The sequence below is a fragment of the Botryllus schlosseri genome, chromosome 6 (genome assembly GCF_051294905.1).
Source record: "Botryllus schlosseri isolate E-star chromosome 6, Bs_hap1, whole genome shotgun sequence".
In the NCBI taxonomy this organism is placed as follows: Eukaryota; Metazoa; Chordata; class Ascidiacea; order Stolidobranchia; family Styelidae; genus Botryllus; species Botryllus schlosseri.
In genome coordinates, this window is record NC_137241.1 from 4,328,711 (window position 1) to 4,354,357 (window position 25,647).

The following is a 25,647-nucleotide window of genomic DNA, read 5'->3' on the forward strand; positions in this document are numbered from 1 at the left end:
GATATTTAGAACTCTAGATGTCCCTGATCAATACTAGCTTTTTTATGACTTATTTGAATCAATGAATTTGGTACCATGATGCTACTAACTTTCTGTTCATTTATTGTAATTTACTGTTAGGTTTAAGGTTAGGGTTAGTCAGCAATTGCTATGTCGACGTATTAATCCCGTCTTGACAGATATGGTATCGTTGTTTATGCCAACTGGCATTGTATTTTCGGTTGTATTGAAGCAGTAGTGTTGTATTGCAGCAGTAGTATTGTAGCAGTAGTGGGATATGCTAGCACCAGCATTTCTAGCTACACTGTTCATTAACATATTGTGTTACGAATAGCAGTGCAACTATTCGGGATTATTTGGTGGCATTCTGCTTTTATTAAGACTCATATCTGTTTTATAGGTCTTGGTTACAGCTAATTGAGTTGCTTGCAAGTTTGGCCCACTCACGTAAATACTTAATGCATCATGATGATCTCATAACTTGGTCTCGATCATTTTTTTTCAACCAGTAGGCCATGATGGTATATCAAGTGTACCTGTTAGATGTTTTCTGTAAACTTCCTCTTCCCATATGGTTGGATCGGGTAGAACACAAACATATGCTGGTAATCTATGCAGCTATGGTATACGGTAGTAGGTTTCAAGAGAAAGCAAAATTGCATTACGGATGCATATTGTTTGTAAGAGTGCCATTCAAAAATATGCAAACTCGATTGAAGTATATTTTCTTATGGGAGTAACAGACGTCTCATTTGAAAATATAAAATTTCAAAAAGACTTGATTAGTGAATTTATTTGTATAAGGACAGCAATCCGAAACATGTAGTTCTCGTTTGCTTAACTGAAATCATCCATTGAGCATGAAATATCCCAACTCAATTGCAAGTGGAATGCCTGTAGATGTAGTCACCAAAAACCTCTTATGGTATGCGTCATGTAGTGGCGTCGAATAGGTATTAATGGTATCTGGATTTCTAACAGCAACATAGATCAGTCCCTGGACAAGATAGGATAGCCCTACTCGAAATTCGTACCCTGTGTTTCTACTTTGTGAGTTATAGCTGGAGAGAGAGAGTCTTTATTTTCATCGAACCAAAATACATAACAAACGGCAGTGATGGTGGTACAGAAAATATGTATGCACAGTATTCGGTATTAGATTGGAATGATCGATAAGACCGTAAAGGTCATCTAGTCTGATCACACCAGCATCGAACAGGTACACTTGACTCTGAACAGTCTGGCTGAACAAACAGGTACACTTGACTCTGAACAGTCTGGCCATCAGCAATATCTTACTACTCGTTTATTGAACCACAAGGGATGGATGAAAACCACTTTTTAAATTCACATATTCTCAATTGATAATGGAATTTTCCTGGCCCCTTGAAATAGTTTGTAAAGGCTGTGTAGAAATGTAATTCTTTCACTATCTGGGATCTTGAATGCTTGTGAAAGTATGCTCCTTTCACATTCGTGGCCCTACGCATTTCTTTCAATAATTTGCAGTAATCCCATAGATTGTAGACCTACCTGGCACGAATAAATCGACTACCGTATACTGCTATATTTCAAGTGCTTATTGGTCAAGGTTATGGATTGACATTATTCACTTGAGCAATTTTTTCGTTACCGTTGTGCATAAATATTCATCAAAGTCCCATCACGCCTTTCTTCCGATAAACAGAAACTTGTGACAATGCTTCAATCCAAGCGATATGCCAGGAGAACTGTCATATGCTTGGAGATATTTCCAAAGTAGACTGCAATGGAACTCTGTCATATAACTGCACCAATGAGAATGACAACCAGACAGCAGTGCATACCGTTCAATGCATTGCAAGGAATACTTTTAGTAACGCTTCCGGCAGACTATGCGAAGCGAAGGAGAGTGACGATAAAAAGTCTTGTTCAGGTAAAAAGTATTTTACTGCAGGAGCATCTAATACTCTATCAAGTCGTTGTATCTTGAGCTCTTGAGGAATCTGTTTTTCTAGGGGATGAATGATGATGATGTAAGAAAGTGCTGACATTCTTTGTTGTTTAATTCTATGCATTATTAGGCTTACTTGTAATTTTGTGCGTAATGGGAACTATTAACGGGCGGTATGTGCCAGCCATCACTCATCAGTGTAACATATTTTGCATATGACTTCATAATTTCATGGTACGGTAGGCCTGCTACTATTCTGCTTCTTGGTGTATCTTGTCGTGTTGTGGCAAGCATGGCAAGCATCATTCTCATATCATCATGTTTTTCTGTTTGTTTGTCAATTTTTCAATCGATTTGGCAATGCTGTTCCGCAAACTGACACATGCTAATGCATAATGCAGTTGAGTATAATATAGGCTAACAAACGGCAAAGCCACATTTCTTCCGAAAGGCGAATAATGAAAATGAAGTTCTTTGTAGAAGCTTCAGTGGAACCACATATAATATACAAAAGGCAGCATTAAATAAAGTTTTTAAGTTTCCATTATTTTCTTTTGAATTGTACACATTTGTTTGTGTTAAACTGGTGATGGTGGATTCTGAATTAGTCAGGGTCGAGATAGGGGTGTGTTGCAACATTCAAGTTGTTCAGGAATCAATTTTGTGTGCTTTTGTGCATGGTTTAGAATGTTTTTGCCCTGGCACTTCTGCCGTGAGATGGATTTTATGGCATGCATTGAGTGTGTAGGGGATCTCGTTGCTTTTTAATATCAAGTACCGCATGTGAATTTTAGATCATCGATGAGAGGCAATCTGTACAAGTGTATGTGGACAATTAGGGAGTGGACCTAGTGCAGAACGAATAAAATTTGTTTTCAACAGCAATCTGTAGTCAGGCATCCATTGCTCCTGTTTGCCGAAGTGGAGATAATTGCCAATATGGAGGCGTATCTGAAATAACATGTGGAAGTTCACTTGATTATAAGTGCACAAGCGGCAGCTCACGGACCAAACAGACTGTCATTGTACGCAATGCAACAGATTCGTTTAACGACACGGCGTCTTTATGTCACCTTTCTTGTCAAAGTAAAATTTTGAAGTACGCTCATGTGCAGTGCATACTAATATGCCGAATTGAATTTCTGAGTGTGGGTGATCAGAAAAGTCAAAACCAGGGATATCTAAAACTCTAGAAATCCCTGATCTAAACTAGATTTTTTTATGACTTATTTGAATCAATGAATTTGGTATCGCACCCGACGAAACATTTACTGTTTATAAGTCAGCAAAATCTGCATCGAATTATTAATGCCGTCTTGACAGATATGGAATCAATGTTTATGCAAAGTAGAATTGTATTTGGAGTTTGTATTGCACAATGGGATATGCTAGCGTTAGCATTTCCAGCTACTAAAAGATGGTGCTACAAAAAGCAATGCAACCATGAGGAATTGTTTGGGAAATAGATGCTTTTATTAAGAGTCAAATCTGTTTGATAGGATTTGGTTGCAGCTGGGTTGCTTGCCGGTTAGACCTATCTATGTAGTGCTTAATGTTGATCTCGTGAGCCACGGTAGCTGCTGCATCATGCACACTAGGGTTGCTTAAAAACAACCCTTTTCTTTAAATATTACCACTGGCTATTCCATAAAATTGTTCGGTTGGATAAAAATACCGCACACCAAATTCGGTTCAATTCCAACCTGTTTAAAATTTTTTGAATTTAATCAAAAATAATTAATATTTTTCAAATTTTACTCTTGTCCCCATGAAATTGTAATGTTGTCTGAAAAAATCATGCATAACAAATTTGGCTCAATTCAAATCTGTAGAAGCGCAAAGTCATTGGAGTACAGGATTTTGGATTTGAAAAGAATAGTATTTACGGCGGGAAATTTTTCAATTACCGGTATACGTGATAGAACGACCTACCAGGAAAACTATTATTAAAATTTGAAAAATAATCAGTACAATTTGAAGAAAAAAGTTAATTTTCAACAACCCTTATGCACGCTACCAATCTACTATTCTGTTTCTTGATGTACCTTGTCGTTTTTTGGCAAGCATGGCAAGCGTGATTCTCGTTGGTTGTCAATTTTTCAATCGATTTAGCAGTGCCGTTCCGCAAACTGATACATCCTAACCCACGAAGCATCGCCCAATACTTGCCACGCACAATGATTTTTCATGCGAGCGACATGGAGTCCTTGCATGCATTGTTCCAACAGATATTTGCGACACGTCTTCCATTGACGCTTTATGCGGGAAATCCTGCCGGGTACACAATATCTCAAACCTGTGCAATGGTGACACTCTGCCGTATGAATGTGTCGGTGGATCTGAACGTGTTACTTCGCTTCCAATTCAATGTACCGGTAATAATACATTCAACTCCACTTCAGTTTGTAAGTCAAAGTCAACTACTTCAGGTATTCGATATCAGAATACCGCAGATTACAGGGAATGATAGCCGTGCGTTCATAATTTTGGCAGGATCTGTATGTAGTCTAGCTTCGATTAAGAGTGTCTGCAATGGGTCCTGCATTCCCGAAAATGGGGAGGTGGTTAGTGGTGAACCTATAAGCTACAAGTGCGATGGCTGCGATTGCTCAACTACCGCCGCAGTGTTCTGCATCGGAGCTGATACTGTCAACGTGTCTGGTCCTTTGTGTAATTGCAGAGGTATTTAATGGTTGTCTTGCGCATGGATGGACACTGTCTTTTTTTTCTATTCTGCATATTTATACTTTGGTTTGTCATGCACTGCATTGTTGGAGGATTATGTTCAAAGTTTAAGGTTATTCTATGCATGGGGTCTGACTTGTTGAAAGCTGCGCATTTGAACATCTTGTTTCATCTTGATTGTTCGCTACGCGCACCACGCTTTTGTTTGTTATTTGTTTCACACAGGGCTGGGCCCAATGACTCGAGCACTCAAATCCGAGTCCAATATAAATTGTAATGATTTTAGTCAAGTAGGAGAATCGTTTTTTTTTCAAGTAATGGAAATATATATCCTTCACATGAAGAATATGCCTAATATTTTATAAAGTATATTTTAAACACTTCTTTTCCACTACTGAAGTCTCTGAACCTCGGTTAGCTGTATCTCAGCATCGTAGTGCGTTTTGCACAAAGCTACGAGTATTCAAGTCAAGTAATGATCGAGCCTTGAAATAGTCATGCCCAGAAATGTGAAATTATTTTGGAGGATGTGGAGTCGTAAAAAAGATATTCTATTGAACTTGAAATCATTATTACTGTTAGGACTGCACAATGGGTGGTACGAATTCACGACTCGACTCGAAGCTTAATATTCGACTCTAAATCAAATCACCCAGGTACTCGGTTTTGTCGAGTCCTGGTTTCAAGTGCTTTATAATTTGTTGGTTTAATAATTATGTTCTGTGCCTGGAGTAACATTATTGGTTCGTATTAAGTTTAATTTGTTCTTGTTGTTTATGCTTGTTGCTGCTTTTATATTTTTCTTTATGTATTTGGGTTGGTTTGAGATTCACCCTCACTGTGCAATTGCTTCCTTCATAGGTGTCCTGTATTTCATCGATTCAATGCTTTGGAAGATTGATGCATGGTTGCTAGGCATGTCACATCTCAACCCGTTGTATGAATTTTGGCATTGTGCATTCTTGTGATTCATGTTATCAGTTGTCTCGAAATGGTAAGATGGTTAAAAATATCATGTATGTAGCAATATATTTTTCTTTACATCGCGTTGACCGCATCTTCACATGATTTTACTGTTCTATCACAAATTCTGATTCACGTTCCGGACAATTACCTACAACCTATGTTTGTGCCGTTGTTTTGAGTGGATTGATGTGACATCAGGGTAATAAAATTTCAAACAATAGCCTGCAAGCCGCGAATGCCAGCTTTTTGATGAGCTGTGCTGTGTTATTGGAGAAAATGTTCCGAAAGCCTAAGAGAAATAGTCTATCAGATGGAATAGGAACAGGATGCTACATGTTATTGTCCTCGGTGTTTTTGCCGCATATGATATGACCCCTGATATACATACACATGATCTGTGCAAGGATTCCTACCTAAGTGTTGGAGGTTTATCTGGGCTCCTCCACACCATCTCGTCCGCGTACGCGGTGTGTTATAAAACCTAGAAGTGGGCCGTGTTACAAGTTGGCAGCTACGGAATAGTAAATGACCATAGTAGTCGACAAACACCATGAATACCACAAACAAACGATCTGTGAATGTGCATATGCGTACCATGAGTGCATGATGTGCATATGCCGCTGGACAGGACAAGGAAGCTGCAGATATAGCCTTCCGAGTCTTGCACCACCTGTCCAATATCTATGGCAGACCATGATTATCATTTCATGCGGTAACATTTATGATACCAAGTAGATATTGACAATTACATAATCTTATGCGTTAATTTCAGGCGGTGCATGCTGTGACTCCTGTTGTAGCCAGGAAAAGACATCGTGGAATCTAATAATTGCTGATATCATTCTGGCCTTCGTTGTGATAGCTCTTGTAGTGGTATGGATACGTAAACATGGGCAAATGCTGCAGAAATTTGTTATCGGAGCCAAGAAGAAGAGCCTATCGGGTGATGCATTCGGACGAAGTAACACATCCGCTTCAAATCACCATTTAGGGACGAGATGAGTAGTTGATGTTTATATTTTTAGAGATGTGGGCCCCGATCTACTTAACAATATGTCCTGCTCTTGGGGTTTCGCTGGCAACCATTGCTCCTATAGTCTTCGCGACCTCTCCCAGCTGCTGCGTGCCGACTGGTGCCTGTTGCGATACAGGGATGTGTACCACAGGTGATTTTTACTACTGTTGGAAATAGTCGAGTACCTGAGCGATTCGATTCTGAATCGAGCATCACTCGTTATAATGTCACAACAGTACGAATGACTTTGAAAGTTAACATGTGTAACTTTAATGTGACCACATCACAGTAAATATAATGCAAGTTGTACGTCACATAGAATAATATTTTACTTGAGTTTCTCGATGATAATTCTTAGATAATCCACCTATCAAGGATAAACCCAGAATTATCAAAGAAAAACTCAAATAATTCTGCTTCTCCGGGTTGGAATTGGGTCAACTTTGTTTTGCATCGTTTTTGAAGACAGCTCAATAATTTCATGGTGCTGGCAGAAAAATTTGAAAAAGTTTATTTTTTCATTTTTGGGTAAATTCAAAATTTTCAAACTCTACGAAATCCGTGATTACCGGATGGAATGAATTCAAATTTGGTGTGTGTCGTTTTTCAAGGCAAATTAACGATTTAATCAATTAGCCAGCAAGATTCAGGAAAAAAGTTTTTTTCTAACAGCCCTATTGTACATTGTACAGCCTTTCATAACAGAAATTTATATCAAAGAGTTCACGTTGATAAATCAACCATTTGTGGCAAGGAGCGTACAGTTTCAGTACTCGAATAATTTTTCTTTCACTTCTCGACTCGAATCATTGGAATTAATACTCGGTTTCGATTCGAGTACTCGAATCATCATGCCCAACCATAATGGTGATAATTTCATTGTGACTCTTTTTCTTGCAGCACGCGGAGTACCGGGAACTGTTTTGAGCACGATTGCGACTATTTTACTAGCAGTCTGCATTCTAGCAGTAGGTTCGTTCCATTTTATTTGACTGAATTCCGCAGTGCCTCACGACTTGTGCTTATACAGGATTGGATGCACTCGCACCGTTCACCACGTAAGATACCGTTCGTATTCTGGCATGGCATCTTTGCCAATAGCAGAGATGACTCGAGTCAAGCCCACTCACTTTCAGGGAGGAAGTTCGAGTCATAGTGTTTAGACTTGAGTCCGAGTTCATTGTTCATTATTAAAATCAAGACGGGTTCAACTCGCTTTTGTGAAACTCTTGGATGATGTCAAAGGCCTTGCATTCACAATATACTCATTTTTCTCTCTCTTAACATGTTTATTCAAACAGACAAAATAGGGTCTATGCGCATATTTTCTTCAAGTATCGGTCCTGGTACTTGAGAATTGAATCAAATAATATAGAATCTCCCGAATCATGAAACTTGGTTGAGTCCTGTGTTCTAGATCAGACGTAAAATATTTATCAATATCATCCAGGGTTGTAACCAAGTCGCAAGGTTCCGAGTCACAAGTCAATCTCACTTTTATAGTTTTGACTCGAGTCAAGTCGAGACATTTTCAATTCACCATTTTGAGTTCAATCCTGTTCCACCCACTTTTTGCAACTCTGCTCGAGTGATGTAGATGGCACGCATTCATAATATCGTAATTTTCCTCAGTCTTAACAGTTTCTGGCCCTATTTTCCAAGCATCAGGACTGATGGACAAATTTCCAATAATGTGGTGACTTTACTATTCTTCGAACAATGAAATGTCTTTATTGGCCATCCTAGTTTCGAGTCATGCACAATGACTCGAGTACAAATCGAGACGATACAAAAATTTACTCGAGTCGAGTCATTTTCTCAAATGCGTGAAATGACTCGAGTCAAGTCGAGTCACCAAAAAATCGTGAGTCCAGTCATGACTTGAGTCATTACAACCCTGATATCATTCATGCCAACTTCAGTCAATATTCATAGACAATGCCATACTTCCGAATCAGCAATATTCACCGTTACCATCTTCTTCTGTAGCCTTCTCATGTGTTATGATTATGATCCAATGACTTTGATATAAATACAGATTGGGTAACAGTTATAGTAAGGCACTTTGCCGGTTGAAAGCTTTGGAAACCTTCGATGTCTGAGACTTTGCCAAGACATGAGGTATTGATGTGACTTGAAGTATTCACATTGAGTTGGAAATATGGTGAGAGTACTTAACACCATATTCGGTGACATTGTAGCTTATATTGCTTGAAATGGTTACTTCTGTAGGATAGATGGCTATCAAGCTGAAGGGGTGGCATGGAATTGTCTTGGTCTCTGGATTTTTTGAAGTTTTGATCTAGGTGTCAACTTTGCGGTTCATATGACAGATATGAGTTCTATCGGCGTCGGTAAAAATTGAATAAAAGAAAAGCATTGTGATAAGAGTTGTCTAGCTCTGATTGTTTCAACATTTTTAGGAAAACATTCATCATAGCAAATGCATATTCGAGTGACAAGGTATTGTAGTGATTCGATATCACAGGCTGCTTTGTCATGCATATCATTTATGGACTTTGATTGTTCTCATGCAGCCATTCCGCATAATGCAGGGCAGTGGCAACAGATAAAATCACTGCCTTGTCTGCCATTACTTGAATGATCACGCAAGGTTAATATATTGATGGGCAATTCAATTCAATGTGCAACACTTAATATGCTGGTGTAGTCGGCGAATGCGTATTTTGAGTAGGTAGGCCTGCTGGTTTCATTATCATTACTCCTAATGGAAGCACGGCATGCGTTGCATTTCGCTTCCATTCACTCTACACGAGTCCATTGTGGTGTTCACTTCCTGAACGGAAATGAATTGCTTTTTATATACTTGCAATATTGGACAGTGTTGCACCCGAGCAAGTCATACATTAGCCATCCACTACTGTCAATTTACGCCAACAGTTCAATCCTCTGCATGATAATCCCTTAGCTTCTTTTTGTCTATGGCGCTGGTACTCTTTGGATTAATGCAAAGGTTGCTATTTGATAGACTGTATGGTAACTGTGTGATCTCACTTTCCCTTACAGACCAAGTGAAGAGGCGTTCCGATCTGGGTAAGATTAATGTGGATGTTTATTCTCAATGTCTAATGCAGTGGTTCCCCACCTTTTTCGACTCATCGCCCCCTTATCAAGCTCGACATATATTTATCGTTCCCCCCTATTTTCGGATCCAAGAAATAAGACATATAAACGGGAAATTTATGCAGCCAACTCTGACCGCTAGTAAATTTACTAAAATAAGGTGTACTTTTCGCGACGATCCTGGTGTCTGAGGATAGTTTAAGGCGAGTTGACCTTTTTGATCACTTTTCGCGGCAGTTCCAGAATAACCCCGCGTAATTAAATATACCTGACTGGTCGTTCTAACATTTTCGACCCCTTTGTACGTTTTTGCCCCCCCCCCCCCTCATCAATCACCCTTTGTTATTTTCGACCCTCTGTCTCTCAAAATCGCCCACGTTTGGAAACACTGATCTAATGCGAATAGTTTGTAGCAATTCATGACTTGACAATAAAAATCTTGGTCATCAAATCTTGCTCGAACATAAAATGCCCATTACCCAGTATCCACATTGAATTACATAAGTTGAGACTCCTTATTATGTATTCACCACTAGTCTGACATTCCACCAGATGCTTTCTGTCTATCATCCATCTCGTGTGTCTTTTTAGGAACTCTGGATGCTGGTGAGTTATGTTTTGCAGTCATTGTCTGTGGTTTGGTGGTAATTTGTCATTGTAAGATCCGCCTCTGCTGCCGAGTCTCACACCTCACATATATTTGTTTTAGGTGTGCGCCAATACTGAAATGCAGCATTGTGATCTGGTAAATATCTCTGTTTAATATAATACCAGGGTTACCATACGTCCTCTTTTAGGATTTGCTCTCCGAAGATGCCTAAATATCCTCCTTTACAGCTTTTAGAGCTAAGATAATTGATGGATTCAAGTGAAAATAGGCATAAATGACGCTAAACTGAAAATTAATGAAGTATATAATACTTCAATATATCGCAAACGGTTATCAATCAACTGCTCCTTATTCTGTATTACGATGTCAAGATGTAGGCAGTTTAGTATACCAGATTTTCCAGCCGGAACAGTTCACAGTCTAATTGTCATCAATACACATTTCATGTCCAACATAATACGTTGATAAGTTTCGATTAAACTGCAGTTAATATACGAGCTTTTTACCACCGTCCTATACTGTCACTTCCAGTGTGCACTAGTTAGTTCAAGTTGTCTTCTTAGACTAATTGAAGCAAAATGTCGGCAATCTAAATATAATCTGATTTGTGATTTTCCTGAAAATGTTACAAGTGTGAAACGAGACAGCCTGGGTTAGCAGACATTTGCCATTCTCAACACTTACGAGAAGGAACTGTTATTTGATATGAACTGAACCTGATTTTTGTTGTATTTCTTCTGCTATTTCAGTAATATTATTTCTAATCTAATTTGAGAAAATTGTGTCGCTATCATTTTAATTCTAGTTTAATTCGCAAAAACGGTGTAGCTATAATTCTAATTCTGATCTAATTTGGAGATGCTGAAAATTTTCTAGTCGTACAGCCCTGCAAGTTTGCGCGAGCTGCGTGCAATCGTCATTGGTTTCAAGTACGGTAGTGAAATTTGACAGCTGTATACCATGTCATTTAATGGCTCTTCATTCTCAAGTGGCCGTTTCATCAGAGTTAACTAATGCTAAACCATCTCGTGCAGATAATGCATCGCTGTTTCACCAATGTAATTATCGACCTTAACCCCGATTCTTGAAATTTGGATTAACTCGAAAGTAGCCTGCAGAATTTCATCTTCGGGACATGCTTGGTATCTTGATTTTCGATACCATTATAACATTGAATTCCGCTTGTTATGTTCTTGCTCTTGTTTGAACAATAACCGATACGACGAAGCTTGCAATATGAAATCAGTATATTATAAGGCAGAATAACTTTAAGACAGGCGACAGGATCCAGAGTTCAGTTGAACGAAAGACCAGTAGATAACAGAACACAGGGTATAAATACAAAGCATGACCAACGATACCAACGTAAAATGCACGAACATAACAGTCCTCCCATGTAAGTTCCACCGCTAATCGAGAAATGCACATGACCGAGTCAGTGACTATTTTGGTTCCGTATAGTTGATTGAATAAAGAAATCATGAATTTTTAGGGGACCCTGCGGCTGCATCTACAGTTCAAAAGATGATTCTAATGATGGGTAAGAAGTACTGATGTGTTTCTGATGATATAGTGTGTTTTATGTGACCTTTTCATGAATGTATAGACCACCCGTGATTCTCGACTGCCGGTCTGGGGCAAGTTTCCTGCTGGTCCGCCTAATATATCAGAATTTTATACGTCATTTCTAAATGTATGAAGTTGTATGCTTGTCCATTAACTAGAGAAATAAATGATTAAATTTTGAATTTATTTACAAATTTTCCTGCGTGATGTCGTAATAGAGAGTTGATGGTTTACTTTATGGGTATGTCACACTGGAGTGTTGTACAAAACTGTTAAAAAGTAGCCCTCAAGTAGTTTGGGACAACTTGTACGTGAAAGCTACCACATTGACTTCTAAACAAACTTCGGTAAATTCCTAGGGTGCAATTAAGCGACACTTGTGTGGTTACCGTACAATTTGTGTTCCTATTTGTAAGATATCGGAAATGCCCATGCGGGCGTCCAAATGTCCTCTGTTCTGGCAATTCCTCCCCCTTAATAGCTTTGACAGCCAGGCGATCGTACAGGCAGAACTGAAAAACGCCATGAATGGCGCGAAATCATTGACCGCAAGGATTGAAAAAAAACTTACGACCGAAAGTGTGCGCCTTCACCAATTCTACATTCTAAAACTACTTATTTGAGTATTCTTAATACCTGCCATTCTCTGCTTCTACTGGAATAGCGACACCGACTCCAAGTTATATTATGTTACTTTAATTGCTGGTGAAGTCCTGGTGAGTCATGAATTACAACAAGCCTAGTTAAACAGTATAGTGTGAATGTGTCCCCTTGCGTCATATTGGAAAGGGATTTTACCTTGCACTCTGGCCAGCGATGGGATTCATTTCTCGTAATGTTTGATAGTTGCGTTGGATCTGTTAGAGTAAACTAAACTCTCTCCATATATATACAGACTAATTTAGTCTTGCTCATTCTAGTGGGAAACACGAAAGCAATGTAGGCGAAGCAGGAGGCGAAAGACGTTCAGAACCAGAAGACATGTAAGTCTATGAATCATCTTACTTGTTTTCAACTGTTCTGCTGGTAGGGCTGCGTACAATGATTCGTCCAATGCAGTGATTCTTAACCGGTTTTCCATGGAACCCCAGGGATTCCGTGAGCCAGTCTCAGGTGTTCCGCGGGAGGTCGAGAGGCGGAAAACATATTTTAATGGTTTTTCAGCACCCTGTTGATAAACAGATCATTTCGCACACAAGCAATCTTTAGAAATGTTGTAGATGTGTATGACTCTGCGAAAATTTGGGGTTCCGCGGAGACTTTCAGGTTAGCGTAAGTTAGGGGTTATCATATTTTAGAATCTGGCAAGGAGGACACTTTGTCAAAATTTTCAAGCTTGGAATACCAGAGGAAAATCTTGAAAAATGGTGAACTTTTCCCACTTCGTGGTCGGTTGACTACAAAAAAGGCAACTTTCCGGCTCAGCTCCCGCAACTGGTATATGTTCAGTTCACAATGCGGGCCGTTATAAGTACTTTCTTAAGTGATCATAACCAGGGTTGTAATCAAGGCGCAAGATTTCGAGTCAAAAGTCAATCTTACTTTTATAGTTTTGTCTTGACTCAAATCCAAGTCGGGGAGCAGAGGGTCGAATTCGAGTGATAGTGTTGTGACTCGAGTCCAAGTTATTGGAGTAGCTTGTCAGTTTTGAGTTTAAGTCATGTTAAACCTGCTTTCTTGAACCCTGCTTCGGTGATATCGAATGCCCGGCATTCATAATATACTAATTTCCTCGCCTCCCGTGTTTCTAGTCCCATTTTTTCAAGGACTGATAGACGAAATACCAATAATCTCGTAACTTTACAATTCTTCCAGTTACAAAATTCGGTTGAGTCAAGCCCATTGAATCGAGTACAAGTCGAGTCAATACGCAAATGGACTGAGTCGAGTCACCAAAAACTAAGAGTCATAACAACCCTGCTCCTGATCCACCATGGAATGGAAATATGTCCCTGTCTTCGTTGCTGTCTGTAATGCATCGCATTTTTTACACATTCAGACCGCTCGTGGAGCAACCCGAAAAAGCAGCCGTCGCGTGATCATCTCAACGTCACTAAGTTACATTCTGTAGCCTGCGCAGTGCGTATATGTCTCCTACGTGTCAACTCACCCTGTTCGTGACTAAACAATTTCTTGACTCCAGTTCTTAACTCTTATCTTCAATCATGTTCCAACGTCGCATGTCGCGACACGGGCTAAAAGCCATTTGTTATTCATGATATTCTTTCCGCTGTATTTTTCATTCGTCGGGTGCAGGTAGTGCGAGGTTGAATTGCTGGTTCGGATTCTTGCGATGTGCGATGAAGTCAGGCGTCCAAGGCGTCAGCGTTCTGAAATGGACTGGACATTTTTGCGACTTGGTGTATCTTTACACGTCGACATCATTGTAAACTTGCTCAAGGTCACCGGTTTTCGGCAGTTGCCTTCAATCTATGTTCGTCTTCACATGTTGATATTTCTCAGTGTGACGTGATCTTGTGTTCAATGACGTTAAGGGAAGGGGGGCTGGACTGAAATTTGCTATTGGAATCGTCGAATAAATAATTCGTATTGTACCCCACCTGGTTTTCCGTTTTCCAGATTGTTTTAGAGCAGGGTGCAGAACAGTAAAATGCAGACTGAAACCATAACCTACTACGACAGTGTTTCTTTAGCCTGGTCGCCATCGCCCCCAAAGGGCGATTTTGATTTTGAAGGGGCGCTGAAGAAAAATGGCGACGCAGTTGAGGTTGCAGTAGGGACATATGATTAGTAAAACAACAGTTCTACATGCACCCGAGTTCTCATTACAAATTAACATTCGACGAAATCTCGAAATTTTTCGTCGCGCTGCGCGCGAGTTATTTATGCCGACAGTGTTTGCAACATGGTATGGTTCCATGCAGTGACGTGCGGTGAGGTTCATGGCTGGTGAGGCACGGACCCCCCCCCCCACACACAAACACGCACGTAAAGTACGGTAGCCTACCTGATAAAGAGATCTTAAATGTGAATAACAACAGCAGCGGGTATAGAGAGCATTTTCTTTGCACACTGATAGCTGAAGCTATTCCACATTATACAATACATGTAGGACAGTTTAGACGGATAATAATTACTATCTCTTCAAGTACCGGTATAAATTAATGGCAGTGGCTATTCGTCCGGAACCGGACGAATAGCCCGCAGCCATAGTCCAGGCTATTCGTCCGGAGCTGTGTGACGTAACTATCCGAAATATATGTATCATCACCTGGCCTGAGAAGTAGAGATTGTATTTCTCTGAAAAGTAGAGATGAAATTCGACTCGAACTAGACGGTAGAATTGGCTAAAACTCGGTTCGATTATGCTTTGGGACAAGCTTCGACTCCTGAACGTGGTTAAAAGTGGAACACTTGTCTATGATAGAAATATCGGCGTCTTTAATCCGAGAGCTATACGTGTAATTTTGCGAAAGACGTTGGCCAGGTGATGATACTCGTGCAATTTCTCTGAAAAGTAGAGATGAAATTCCACTCGAACTAGACGGTAGAATTGGCTAAAACTCGGTTCGATTATGCTTTGGGACAAGCTTCGACTCCTGAACGTGGTTAAAAGTGGAACACTTGTCTATGATAGAAATATCGGCGTCTTTAATCCGAGAGCTATGCGTGTAATTTTGCGAAAGACGTTGGCCAGGTGATGATACTCGTGCAATTTCTCTGAAAAGTAGAGATGAAATTCGACTCGAACTAGACGGTAGAATTGGCTAAAACTCGGTTCGATTATGCTTTGGGACAAGCCTCGACTCCTGAACGTGGTTAAAAGTGGAACACTTGTCTATGATAGAAATATCGGCGTCTTTTATCCGAGAGCAATACCAGTAATTTTGCGAAAGACGTTGGCCAGGTGATGATACTCGTGCAATTTCTCTGAAAAGTAGAGATGAAATTCGACTCGAACTAGACGGTAGAATTGGCTAAAACTCGGTTCGATTATGCTTTGGGACAAGCCTCGACTCCTGAACGTGGTTAAAAGTGGAACACTTGTCTATGATAGAAATATCGGCGTCTTTTATCCGAGAGCTATACGTGTAATTTTGCGAAAGACGTTGGCCAGGTGATGATACTCGTGCAATTTCTCTGAAAAGTAGAGATGAAATTCGACTCGAACTAGACGGTAGAATTGGCTAAAACTCGGTTCGATTATGCTTTGGGACAAGCTTCGACTCCTGAACGTGGTTAAAAGTGGAACACTTGTCTATGATAGAAATATCGGCGTCTTTAATCCGAGAGCTATACGTGTAATTTTGCGAAAGACGTTGGCCAGGTGATGATACTCGTGCAATTTCTCTGAAAAGTAGAGATGAAATTCGACTCGAACTAGACGGTAGAATTGGCTAAAACTCGGTTCGATTATGCTTTGGGACAAGCTTCGACTCCTGAACGTGGTTAAAAGTGGAACACTTGTCTATGATAGAAATATCGGCGTCTTTAATCCGAGAGCTATGCGTGTAATTTTGCGAAAGACGTTGGCCAGGTGATGATACTCGTGCAATTTCTCTGAAAAGTAGAGATGAAATTCGACTCGAACTAGACGGTAGAATTGGCTAAAACTCGGTTCGATTATGCTTTGGGACAAGCCTCGACTCCTGAACGTCTTCTTGCGTATTGTATTTGGTTGAAATAATACTTGCAATAAATCATAGTTGTCTGTTTTGGACATGTTTTACGCGACAGATCCGCATAAAATTTGGTATGGACAGAGTTGTATATACGTTTTATCATGTGTCAGTGTCCAAATCCGGATACAATATCCGGATACGCCATTGTTTCATCATTTTGGTGATACAACCGTTCATGTTGTTGTATGTCACATTTAGTAGGTACCCTTCGATTTGTGATAGAATTTTGTGTGATAACTTCACTCTGGTTAAATTAATCGAAGCATAAAGCAACGACAATGCAGCCTATGCAAGTAGCTATCACATACCACAATTTAACAGAAAATAAATAACACTTACATAAGTAATGGAATGTATTTGCTCCGCATTACGTATTGGTCGTCGCTACCATATACTTCCTACAAGACAGTCAAGAATGTTGTATTCCGCAATCCATAGCGCGTTTCACTGTGCTGCGATTGTCCAATTATTAGCGAATAGTGCATGAGGCATATTCGTTTGTGCCTCACCTGACCGTTGTTTCTCTGCGATGGCATTGTCTGTAATAAAGCCGAATGTCACCGTCGTTGGCGATTTTGAGGGGTTCTGGTGGCCTGACATTGGTAATATTTTGATTTTCGGAATCAGTGTGACGATAGCTTTTGATTGATACCGGTTGTTATGAATTCCGAGCTATTGACATAACATAACATTGTTGGGTTGTTATTTTTATCTGAACAAGTCACACACAATTTACAATGCGATAAGACACAATGCGATGTCATGAACAGATAGGAGGATGTCGAACGACACGCATCAGTAGCGATCCTTTACTCTAACATCCACCTCGGCCTAGAGTGCCCGATGTTACAGTTCTTTTCGATGTTGATCTTCTTTGAAGCCGGGTCCTTTTCTACTAGTTCTTTCCATTCCTTGTGAGTACTTTCTTTCGTCGGGTCTTTTACTGGGCTTTTTTTGTCGCCGTAAGAACGGCAACGGCGGGGGAAGAGGAGCCCAGATAAACCTCCGACGGGAATCGAACCCGGTTCTCCTGCGTGCTGGGCGCTTATCGTAACCACTACACTATCTCCCCCATTTGTGATGAAATGCTTTGTCGCAGGTGAGGCACGACCCGCCCGTGCCTCACATGTGCCTCAACTCTCCTTTCGCGCTGTATTTTTGAATAATATTATGCAAACTGATGATGTTGTGTGAAAAACTGTTCAAAGTTAGTTATTTATGAACATCGATGTAAAATATATCAATATTCATCGACTCATGGAGGGTTTTCACAATTTTCACGTACTCGCCCTGACGACAGGTTAGGCACTGCCTCATTGTACCGCACGTCACTGGTTCCATGTATGCAGTGGTTCGTTATAATTCATGTAAAATTAATTGCGCTTACTTTTAGATCGCCAATTCTTCGTCAAAACTCTCCCGTCACACTAACTCTAGTTATTTTCCACAAATTGTTATTCCAACCGAAGAGCGTGTCGAAATCGAAGGAAGAGGCACACTGTACCGCTTTCAAGAGTTAGAACCCATTGTACGTAAAAGATGCTCTGAAGCTATTTCGTCAGACTGATTAACTGAATTTGAGAGCTACAAAATTAAGTCTTCAGAATATTTCTTCATCGTATCGTGTTGTGACCCGCAACCTAGCATGAACGATATGTAACAGGGGTGGGCACAGAGGTGGCCATACGATTGGGGGGCCCTGGACTAGACTTCCGGAGGTCCTCCTATAAGTATGTAATCACCAGACACCCAACTTAGCCTAGGCGAAGTAAAGAAGAGGCATGCACACTGAATGAGAAGTAATGCAGAGAATATACGACGTAAGCGACAAAATGAAGTGGCATGTGGCGGATGACGAGGTCGATGTTAGGCCGTGGTCTCCAGTCGGCGGGCCGGATAGGAAAAGTAAGTACTTGGCGGGCCGGATTGCTAAATCGATAGATTCGCCCATTTATCTACGTATACAACGAATAAATCGTATTTAATGAATGTATTTTAACGACAGCAATGTCACTTCAAAGCCATTTCTTGCCGATGGTAATGACGAAGATCAACTCCGATTTGAGAATAGCATTGCCATATAGGCACCGCCATGTCTGCTTCCCTCTGATCAATCAACACACGGTGCAAATCCTCATTTATGATTTCAAGGCGTTCGATAAGCCCGGTTCCCCAGATTTAGCAAAAAATCAATTCATTAGTAGTACGTTGAGTAGGTGACGAGATTGCGTCGTTGTGTGGCCTAATTAATCTCGATATTGAACTTATGCGGCCCGCGTCCTCTACGAAATTTGAAAAGTAGCCGCGGCCCGTTTTCAGTTGGCGACCCCTGGCATATGCGGTGTCTTTCAAAAGCCTAGAACTGTGCCGTGTTACAGGTCGGCGGTTACGGAATCAAAAATAAGAAATATAAGCCTGGTGTAAATGACCATTGTAGTCGACAAACTCCTTGATTATCACAAACGACATTTGTACCGCTGGCCTTATGTTGCCCGACCCTGCCTAAGACCCATCGCGCAGTTGGCAACCATGGTCAATATAACCGTGGGTTAGTCACGAATCTTATGTAAGTATTAATTATTCAAGAAGGTGAAAGTGTTGGCTTTGACAACCGCAAAGATACCGCACGCTGTTCGTGAAAGATATGTTGATTTGTGTATTGCATCGATAAGAAATGAATGAAGCCTATGCCTTGCCTATCCTTAAATAACTGTCATCAGTTACTCGGTTTGTATAGCAATGCTTTCCTGTTTTTAACGCCCACCGTACCATCCAATCGGCTTAAATACCTTAGTAGGCTACGGTGAAACGTGTTTCGAATGTTGTCAGAAAATAAGGCAAAGGTGCTAGTCTAGGGTTACCATATTTTTGTGGATCAAATTTCGTCGTCGTAAGGATCATATCACCGGCACCCGTTTATGGTTTATATACCGTTATAGAGTCAGTTACACGCTCTTACTGTGTATGTGTTGCTATTATAACTGTGTGTTTTTGGTATGAGTATTTTTTGCATACTCATTCGGTTTATTCCGGTTGACGAAGAAATAAATCTCTCTTTCTCTCAGACACTCTTTAGCGCCCGCTAGCGGATTTTACAATGAGCTATTGATACATTGTTAGTCAATATGACGTCACTCTAGCAAAGCTTCGCCTGTCGACTGTATACAGGAGTGGAGTGAAACATTTTGAATTGGGCCATCTCTAATGTGAGCTCCGGTGATTGCTTGGGTCTGCAACAGATTTCTTCACGAGCCGGATGAAATCATCTGGTGGACCTTATCCGGTCTGCCGGTTGTGTGTTTGACAGCTCTGCTATACCTAGAGGTCGGTGCGGTTATCTGGTTGTCTGGCAACCAGGTCTGAAACAACATTTTTTAGCTCCCTTCCGCCCAACAAAGCTGTAATCTTGGGCCCGGCCTAGGGTAATCGTTGCAACTTCTTGCGGGCTTACTATATGCATCTGCTTGTTAAAATCTGTGAATGAATTCTGTCAATAATATTGGTTCTTTCATATATTACTATAAAATACACTAGTGGATTGCACATCTGGTGGTTTCCAAGCCAACTTGTTATGGCCGCGAGCTCATTTCCAATATGAAAATATTCCGCGGTCCATAGCTCGAAAAATGATAAGCTGATGAATTAAAAATTCAGCTTGCTCATGGCCTATTTTGAAAGCTGATGACGTCCAAATCTTCGCGATCCCCAGCATGAAAAGGCAGCGACCCCCACGCTGTTTTACAGTGAAATTCCGCACGTATGGCATATGGCAACCCTATGCTAGTCGGAGCATTGATGCTAGATTCAAGTGCATCAGTTTCGCTCTTTTGTGATTGATAAATGCGAACACATTCAAATCGCGATGATGCAACATGTCGATTTAGTGGAAAAGTGAGTGAATATTGTTCTTGGGTTCGCTTCGAAGTAAATCACTGCACGATACCCCTGGAAAAAGCAACGAACACCCGGAGAACAACGGGAGTGCGATATTTGTGATTTTTCTACTGCAGTGATTTTCGTACGTGATTAATCGAAAATAGGATACGCTGAATGTAAAATAATGAAGCTCTCTACCTCCAGGAAGCTCTTCGAAATCAAAAATGATAAGTTTCTTCATTTTGTTTTTCTGTAATAAAATCCGGCTGGCTGATACGAGTGAAATTTATTTTTAATAAAAGTGCGAATGGAGCTCAAAAAGGTTGAAAAACGTGCACCGATCTCGACGACTATCTCAGTAGATTTACTAGTCATGCAAAGCAATAAAACAAAACCTATTACAATTAACGTCCCCGTATCGCCAGTCGCAGGCGAATTCTGGATGTGTAGACCGGGCTCGGACCAGATCGTATGAGCTCGTACCCAATGGTTGTAATAAAAACCTTGATGTGATTCCGAATATAGCACATGCAATTATTATTGCGTTAATTAGTCGAGTGGTCCTCGGGCGCGATGCAAGCTATTTCCACTGGCGAAGTCCCAACCCGAAAAGACCGACCGCGGACTTCGAACTCTTACCCAATGTTTTTACTACCGTCCTTGAAATGTGTGGGGGGGGGTGCGCGCCAGACCTGGGCAATTTTCGAAAAAGGGCGCTGCAGGAAGAAAAGGTTTAGAACCAATTGGCTACGATATAGGCATCATAGACTTGGTTGGTAAACCCAAATCTGAAATATTCAAGTATCGTTAAGCATTTCAATAATCGACATGAGGCAGTGTCGGGATCAAGTCGAGAAAATAGTGTGTATTTCCACCTGTGTACCACCCCTAATATACGGGTGTGCATGTACACCCAAGGCACACGAAACCGGGATCCACCTCAGACGTATACCATAGCTATATGCAACGTTACGCATGCGGCCCGCGAGGTCATATTGTGCGGCCCGACGGTCTAATTTTATATTTCGGAGGAACGCGTTTTGAAATGATCGAATTGATTTCAGTTTTAAAATATTGTTGCTGTTGATTCAAAATAGGCTATTCACACGTGCCAAACACAGGCCTATACTCCTTACTAGCTGAACAGGCTTCACCGATGGCAACAGCATTCCATCGAGGGAGAATAAGCTGATGTGGATGGTCATTGACCATTGGTCATATTGTCTTGACGAGCAATGGTCACAACACTGCCAATACCGAGACGCTTCGATAACGGTTTTTAGGGCTTCCCACATGATCACTCTTTACGAGATAGTAGTCTCTCTCAAGCCCCAATATCGCGATTCCTTAGTCCAGTGGTTCCCGACCTTTTCCATCTCGTGCCTCCCTTGGCCGAAATTTAAGCCGAAATTTCCGCCTTAGGATAAATCTGCCCGACGATTAAAAAAGGTCATTTTTACCGCGCAAACACCTGTTGACTGAGAGAATATAAGACGGGCGGTACCGAGTGTTTGTTTCTAGCAGTGCTGAGACCTCCAAAAACAATGGTCTTGGTCCCGATCAAACAAATTCTGGAAGGCCTGACACAACAGGGCCCCATACTTCCATTTGAGTTTTCGGCTTACCATGCAGCAATCGCTAATATAACTATTGTGAAAATAAGTATACATAAAGCATAAATTTGCTGGTCTCGCTATTTTTTCCTTAAGTTTGCGTATGCATTTGGCCAATAATATTGGTACTTTCATTTATAGTAGGGTTGACCAGACTCGAGTCACCATTTTCTGATGACTCGACTTGACTCGAGTCATATTCTCAAAATGCGGAAACGACTCGACTTGACTCAAGACAATCTGGGTATTGACTCGACTTGGACTCGAGTCATTGTGCATGACTCGAACCAAGTCATATGCCTCGAGACTATAAGACGGCCAAGACCGACATTTCATTGTAATTTCGAAGAACAGTAAAGTGACCCCACTATTGGAATTTCGACTATTGATCCTGGTACTTGACAATGCGACAAGAAACTGCTCAAAGTGAGGAAAATTAGTATATCATAAATCCAAATCATTCAATATCACCAAATAGTGTTGACTGGAGTGTGACTTGGACTCGGACTCGAGTCATAATACCATGACTCGGACTCGACCCTTTGCTCGGTGACTTGGACTCAGACTTGACTCAATGGTGAAGTGAAAATGACTCGACTTGACTCGAGTCAAAACTATGAAAGGGAGGTTGACTTGTGACTCGGAGCCTCGTGATTTGGTTACGGCCCTGATATATAACATACACGTGATCAGATTCCATGCTGGAGTTTATTGAAATTTAGGACCCACATTACGTTTCGGCAACATTGCACCAAGTTTACCATGTCTTGTCCTGTTCACTAAAAATAAAGCAAGGCTAGCGATCTCTTTGACTTGAATCGATGACGTTGTAATATTTTGTCACTGTCAGAAAATGTTGACTTGAAAATATAAGATAAATACTTTCACTAAGGGCCTTGTTATGATAGATTCGGCACAACATTTGCTCGCTTAGGATATATTTGATTGAGAGGCCGTATTAGCTGGCCTACAAAATTGTCTTGCCAACTGCAGCACATATGAACTAGTTTTAAAAAAGGGGGGAATTTGTATGTGAAAATAAGATTTCAAATAGCATTTGAACATACTTTCAACAAACAAAAAACAGCCATAAGGAGCATACGTTGGGATGTAATTGGTTGACTACACTACATCAATGTTCGGCCATGAACAATTTGGGAAATCCGTTACAATTCTAAAGTGGAATTCCTCCCTGAAAATTGCAAAATTCCTCCAAGGGGGGATTCCTCCCCGGTTGGGAACCCTTGCCTTAGTCAATGAAAAGCGATGTCAGTCAGGCATCGTGCGCAGTTCATAGTTTAAAATAAAATGAAAGCAATCATATTCAAATTTTTGTCGAATATGTATTCCTAAAGTAATACTTCTTTTGTGGTAAAATGACCGTCAGTAACGTGGGAGACAACAGCGTTGTACTGACGCAAAATTTTAAACGTAGCTAAACTGTGTGACCTATGTTTGGACATTGATTTCTTGCGGCTCGTGGCATCTACGAAATTAGAAAAGTGGCCCGGGACCCATTTTGAGGGGGCAACCCCTGGTATAAACTAATATATCAGTCCGGATTATAGCACTGAACAGTAAGACACTGCTATAGATAGAATACTACTATCTATGACAGGGACGGGCGACTACGGCCCGCGTGGTTCGTAGGCCTATCCCATTACTACCCCGAGGAATACTCACACTAATCTGCAAGCCTTCGGAACCCGAAATTGTCGTTGAGTCATAGAAACAAAAATATACAATAACCATCTTACTGCACATATACTACTACTATAGCCTACTATAGATTTTATGGCGCACAAAATAAACTGTGTATCAGCAGAGTTTTAGAAGAAGAACAACACCATACAAAACTAATACAATATAATGCATATATAGGAGGCCCATTACAAATCAGTGAGACTTCTGCTGTTTTCTTTCGGACACAAGTTCAGAAATGCGATGCTTCGCCTTGGGAATTGTCACCGTTTTGTTAGGTCGAAACGCAACAGCGTGATACCTATTGCTTAGTTACAAATAAGCTAATATAGATATTTTAGATAATCGGGAATTCTGAAAGACGTGGTTTCGATGTCGTACCCCTATCTCCTCTGTGCACGCCAGGGCAGTACACATGAAGTACCACCATAAGAGCCCCGATGAGACTTACGTTTCGCGCCTAGGAGCCTGCAACCAATGATAACCAAAACGGGTGTGTCATCATTGGGGCGTTGTTTTTTGAAATGTCATACAAAGTCAAAATTTTGTCAAAATTATAGCGTTAGCTCAAAAAATTGTCAAAATTGTTTGCAAAGTCATAATTTTTTTGCAACCTGCATTTCATTTGTATCGTATATGTTTGCAGTTTGCACTGTCGCCGAACTTATCATTTGGCACTTTACAGCTTGTATTCTACTTTATAGGCCTACCGTTATGCTCAACATACCGCAATATCCTAACTGAAGCAAGGCGGCGCGGGCATTGGTTCTCATATCATGAAGCGCACGGTGAAAAATTGTGATGTAGACCAGTGGTTCTCAGCTTTTTTGAGCTCGCGGACCGGTAAAATTTCGATATATAGTCGGCGAACCAGTGGCCTTAAAAAATTGAATAAACTCGAAATGCAATTACGATAAAAGCATGGCAACCAAGTTTTGCAAGAATGCTACTAGAGAGTGACATTTTGATGGTAATACTTGTGTTCATGACAGCATTCATGAAATTCTTCGATAGTGTGTCGAAGGCCGTGGATTAACCGACTACCGGAGGTTTAAAACTTTTTATGGGTGCGATCTCGAGACATCTAATTCCGATTTGAAAATGTTCCGCGACCCCACTGCTCAACTTGGCGTGTTGACTACAAAAAAATGACTAAACACATGGAAAGCTGACGACCATGAGCGCACTGATAGCAATTATGCAATTATGGACGTGTCAATCTCCTTCGCCGTCGAAAACTGTACCAATATATCGTTGTTTTGATACGATTTCTATCTATATCGAATCGAAGTAGTCGAGTGCTGCTACGTGACATTCTGCGGCATGCAAAATGCAGACAACAAAAATAAAAATCCTTTTTCAATTCGCATTTTACCATTGGCATTCGCATTATTGTCCTCCTCGGGTCGCATTTGTACCGCGTGCGGCTTAGATTAGGACTATTCGGTAACTACTATTTCGGTGCCTGAACATATCAATATCGAAGGTTCCCGCCAAAATGCCACCAGCTATCTTTTTGCCAGGGCACTTCTCGTGAAGTCGCGTGTTGGCCAAACCGCCTTTATGTCTTGGAGTGTCCTGGCACGGAAACGGTCAGCGCTGAAATGCTGATAATGCAGCCGCTCTTTACGCGCCCTCGAATAAATATTTAAACTGCCTTAAGCGATGCTCCCATAATTGCGAATGTATGAAGATTCTTTAGATTTCAATTCCGTACAGTTATGCGTATTTTGTTCCGGGGTAAGGTATAGCCTACGCACAATAAAATCGAGAAATGTATGGTGACACTAAAAAGCGCGCGAAGCGAGACTAAAATTTAAAATTGAATAATTTAGCACGAGAATATTCTACTGTAAGTTGATTAACGATATTATGTCGGCCACCATCAAGTTTGAATAAGTTGATTGAATATTTTTATATTCCGAAAATTAGTTTTTTCAGAATAGTTTGAATTT

At 40.7% G+C, this 25,647-nt stretch overlaps 1 protein-coding gene and 1 long non-coding RNA gene across 10 annotated transcripts in view; both read left to right on the forward strand.

The window, feature by feature from the left end:
* Positions 1-10,447, forward strand: part of LOC145440342 (uncharacterized) — a 28,805-nt gene extending 18,358 nt beyond the window's left edge. For 3 of the 9 annotated variants that reach the window (XM_080317916.1, XM_080317918.1, XM_080317919.1), the window contains exons 9-18: positions 1,688-1,915; positions 4,162-4,362; positions 4,427-4,615; positions 6,357-6,545; positions 6,610-6,750; positions 7,500-7,571; positions 7,630-7,657; positions 9,627-9,653; positions 10,275-10,289; positions 10,393-10,447. In XM_080317916.1, coding sequence (XP_080174042.1) covers positions 1,688-1,915; positions 4,162-4,362; positions 4,427-4,615; positions 6,357-6,545; positions 6,610-6,750; positions 7,500-7,571; positions 7,630-7,657; positions 9,627-9,653; positions 10,275-10,289; positions 10,393-10,432 — 1,130 coding nt within the window. In that variant the 3' untranslated portion in view covers positions 10,433-10,447. Of the gene's footprint in view, positions 1-1,687; positions 1,916-4,161; positions 4,363-4,426; positions 4,616-5,479; positions 5,613-6,356; positions 6,546-6,609; positions 6,751-7,499; positions 7,572-7,629; positions 7,658-9,626; positions 9,654-10,274; positions 10,290-10,392 lie in introns of those variants that run through there. The other 6 variants (XM_080317924.1, XM_080317925.1, XM_080317920.1 and 3 more) reach the window with 5 other exon arrangements.
* A 1,252-nt stretch (positions 10,448-11,699) lies between these two features.
* On the forward strand, positions 11,700-14,414 carry LOC145441459 (uncharacterized). The gene is made up of 3 exons (XR_013915832.1): positions 11,700-11,833; positions 12,780-12,842; positions 13,859-14,414. It is a non-coding gene; the product is annotated as an uncharacterized LOC145441459 (long non-coding RNA).
* Positions 14,415-25,647: the final 11,233 nt, after the last annotated feature.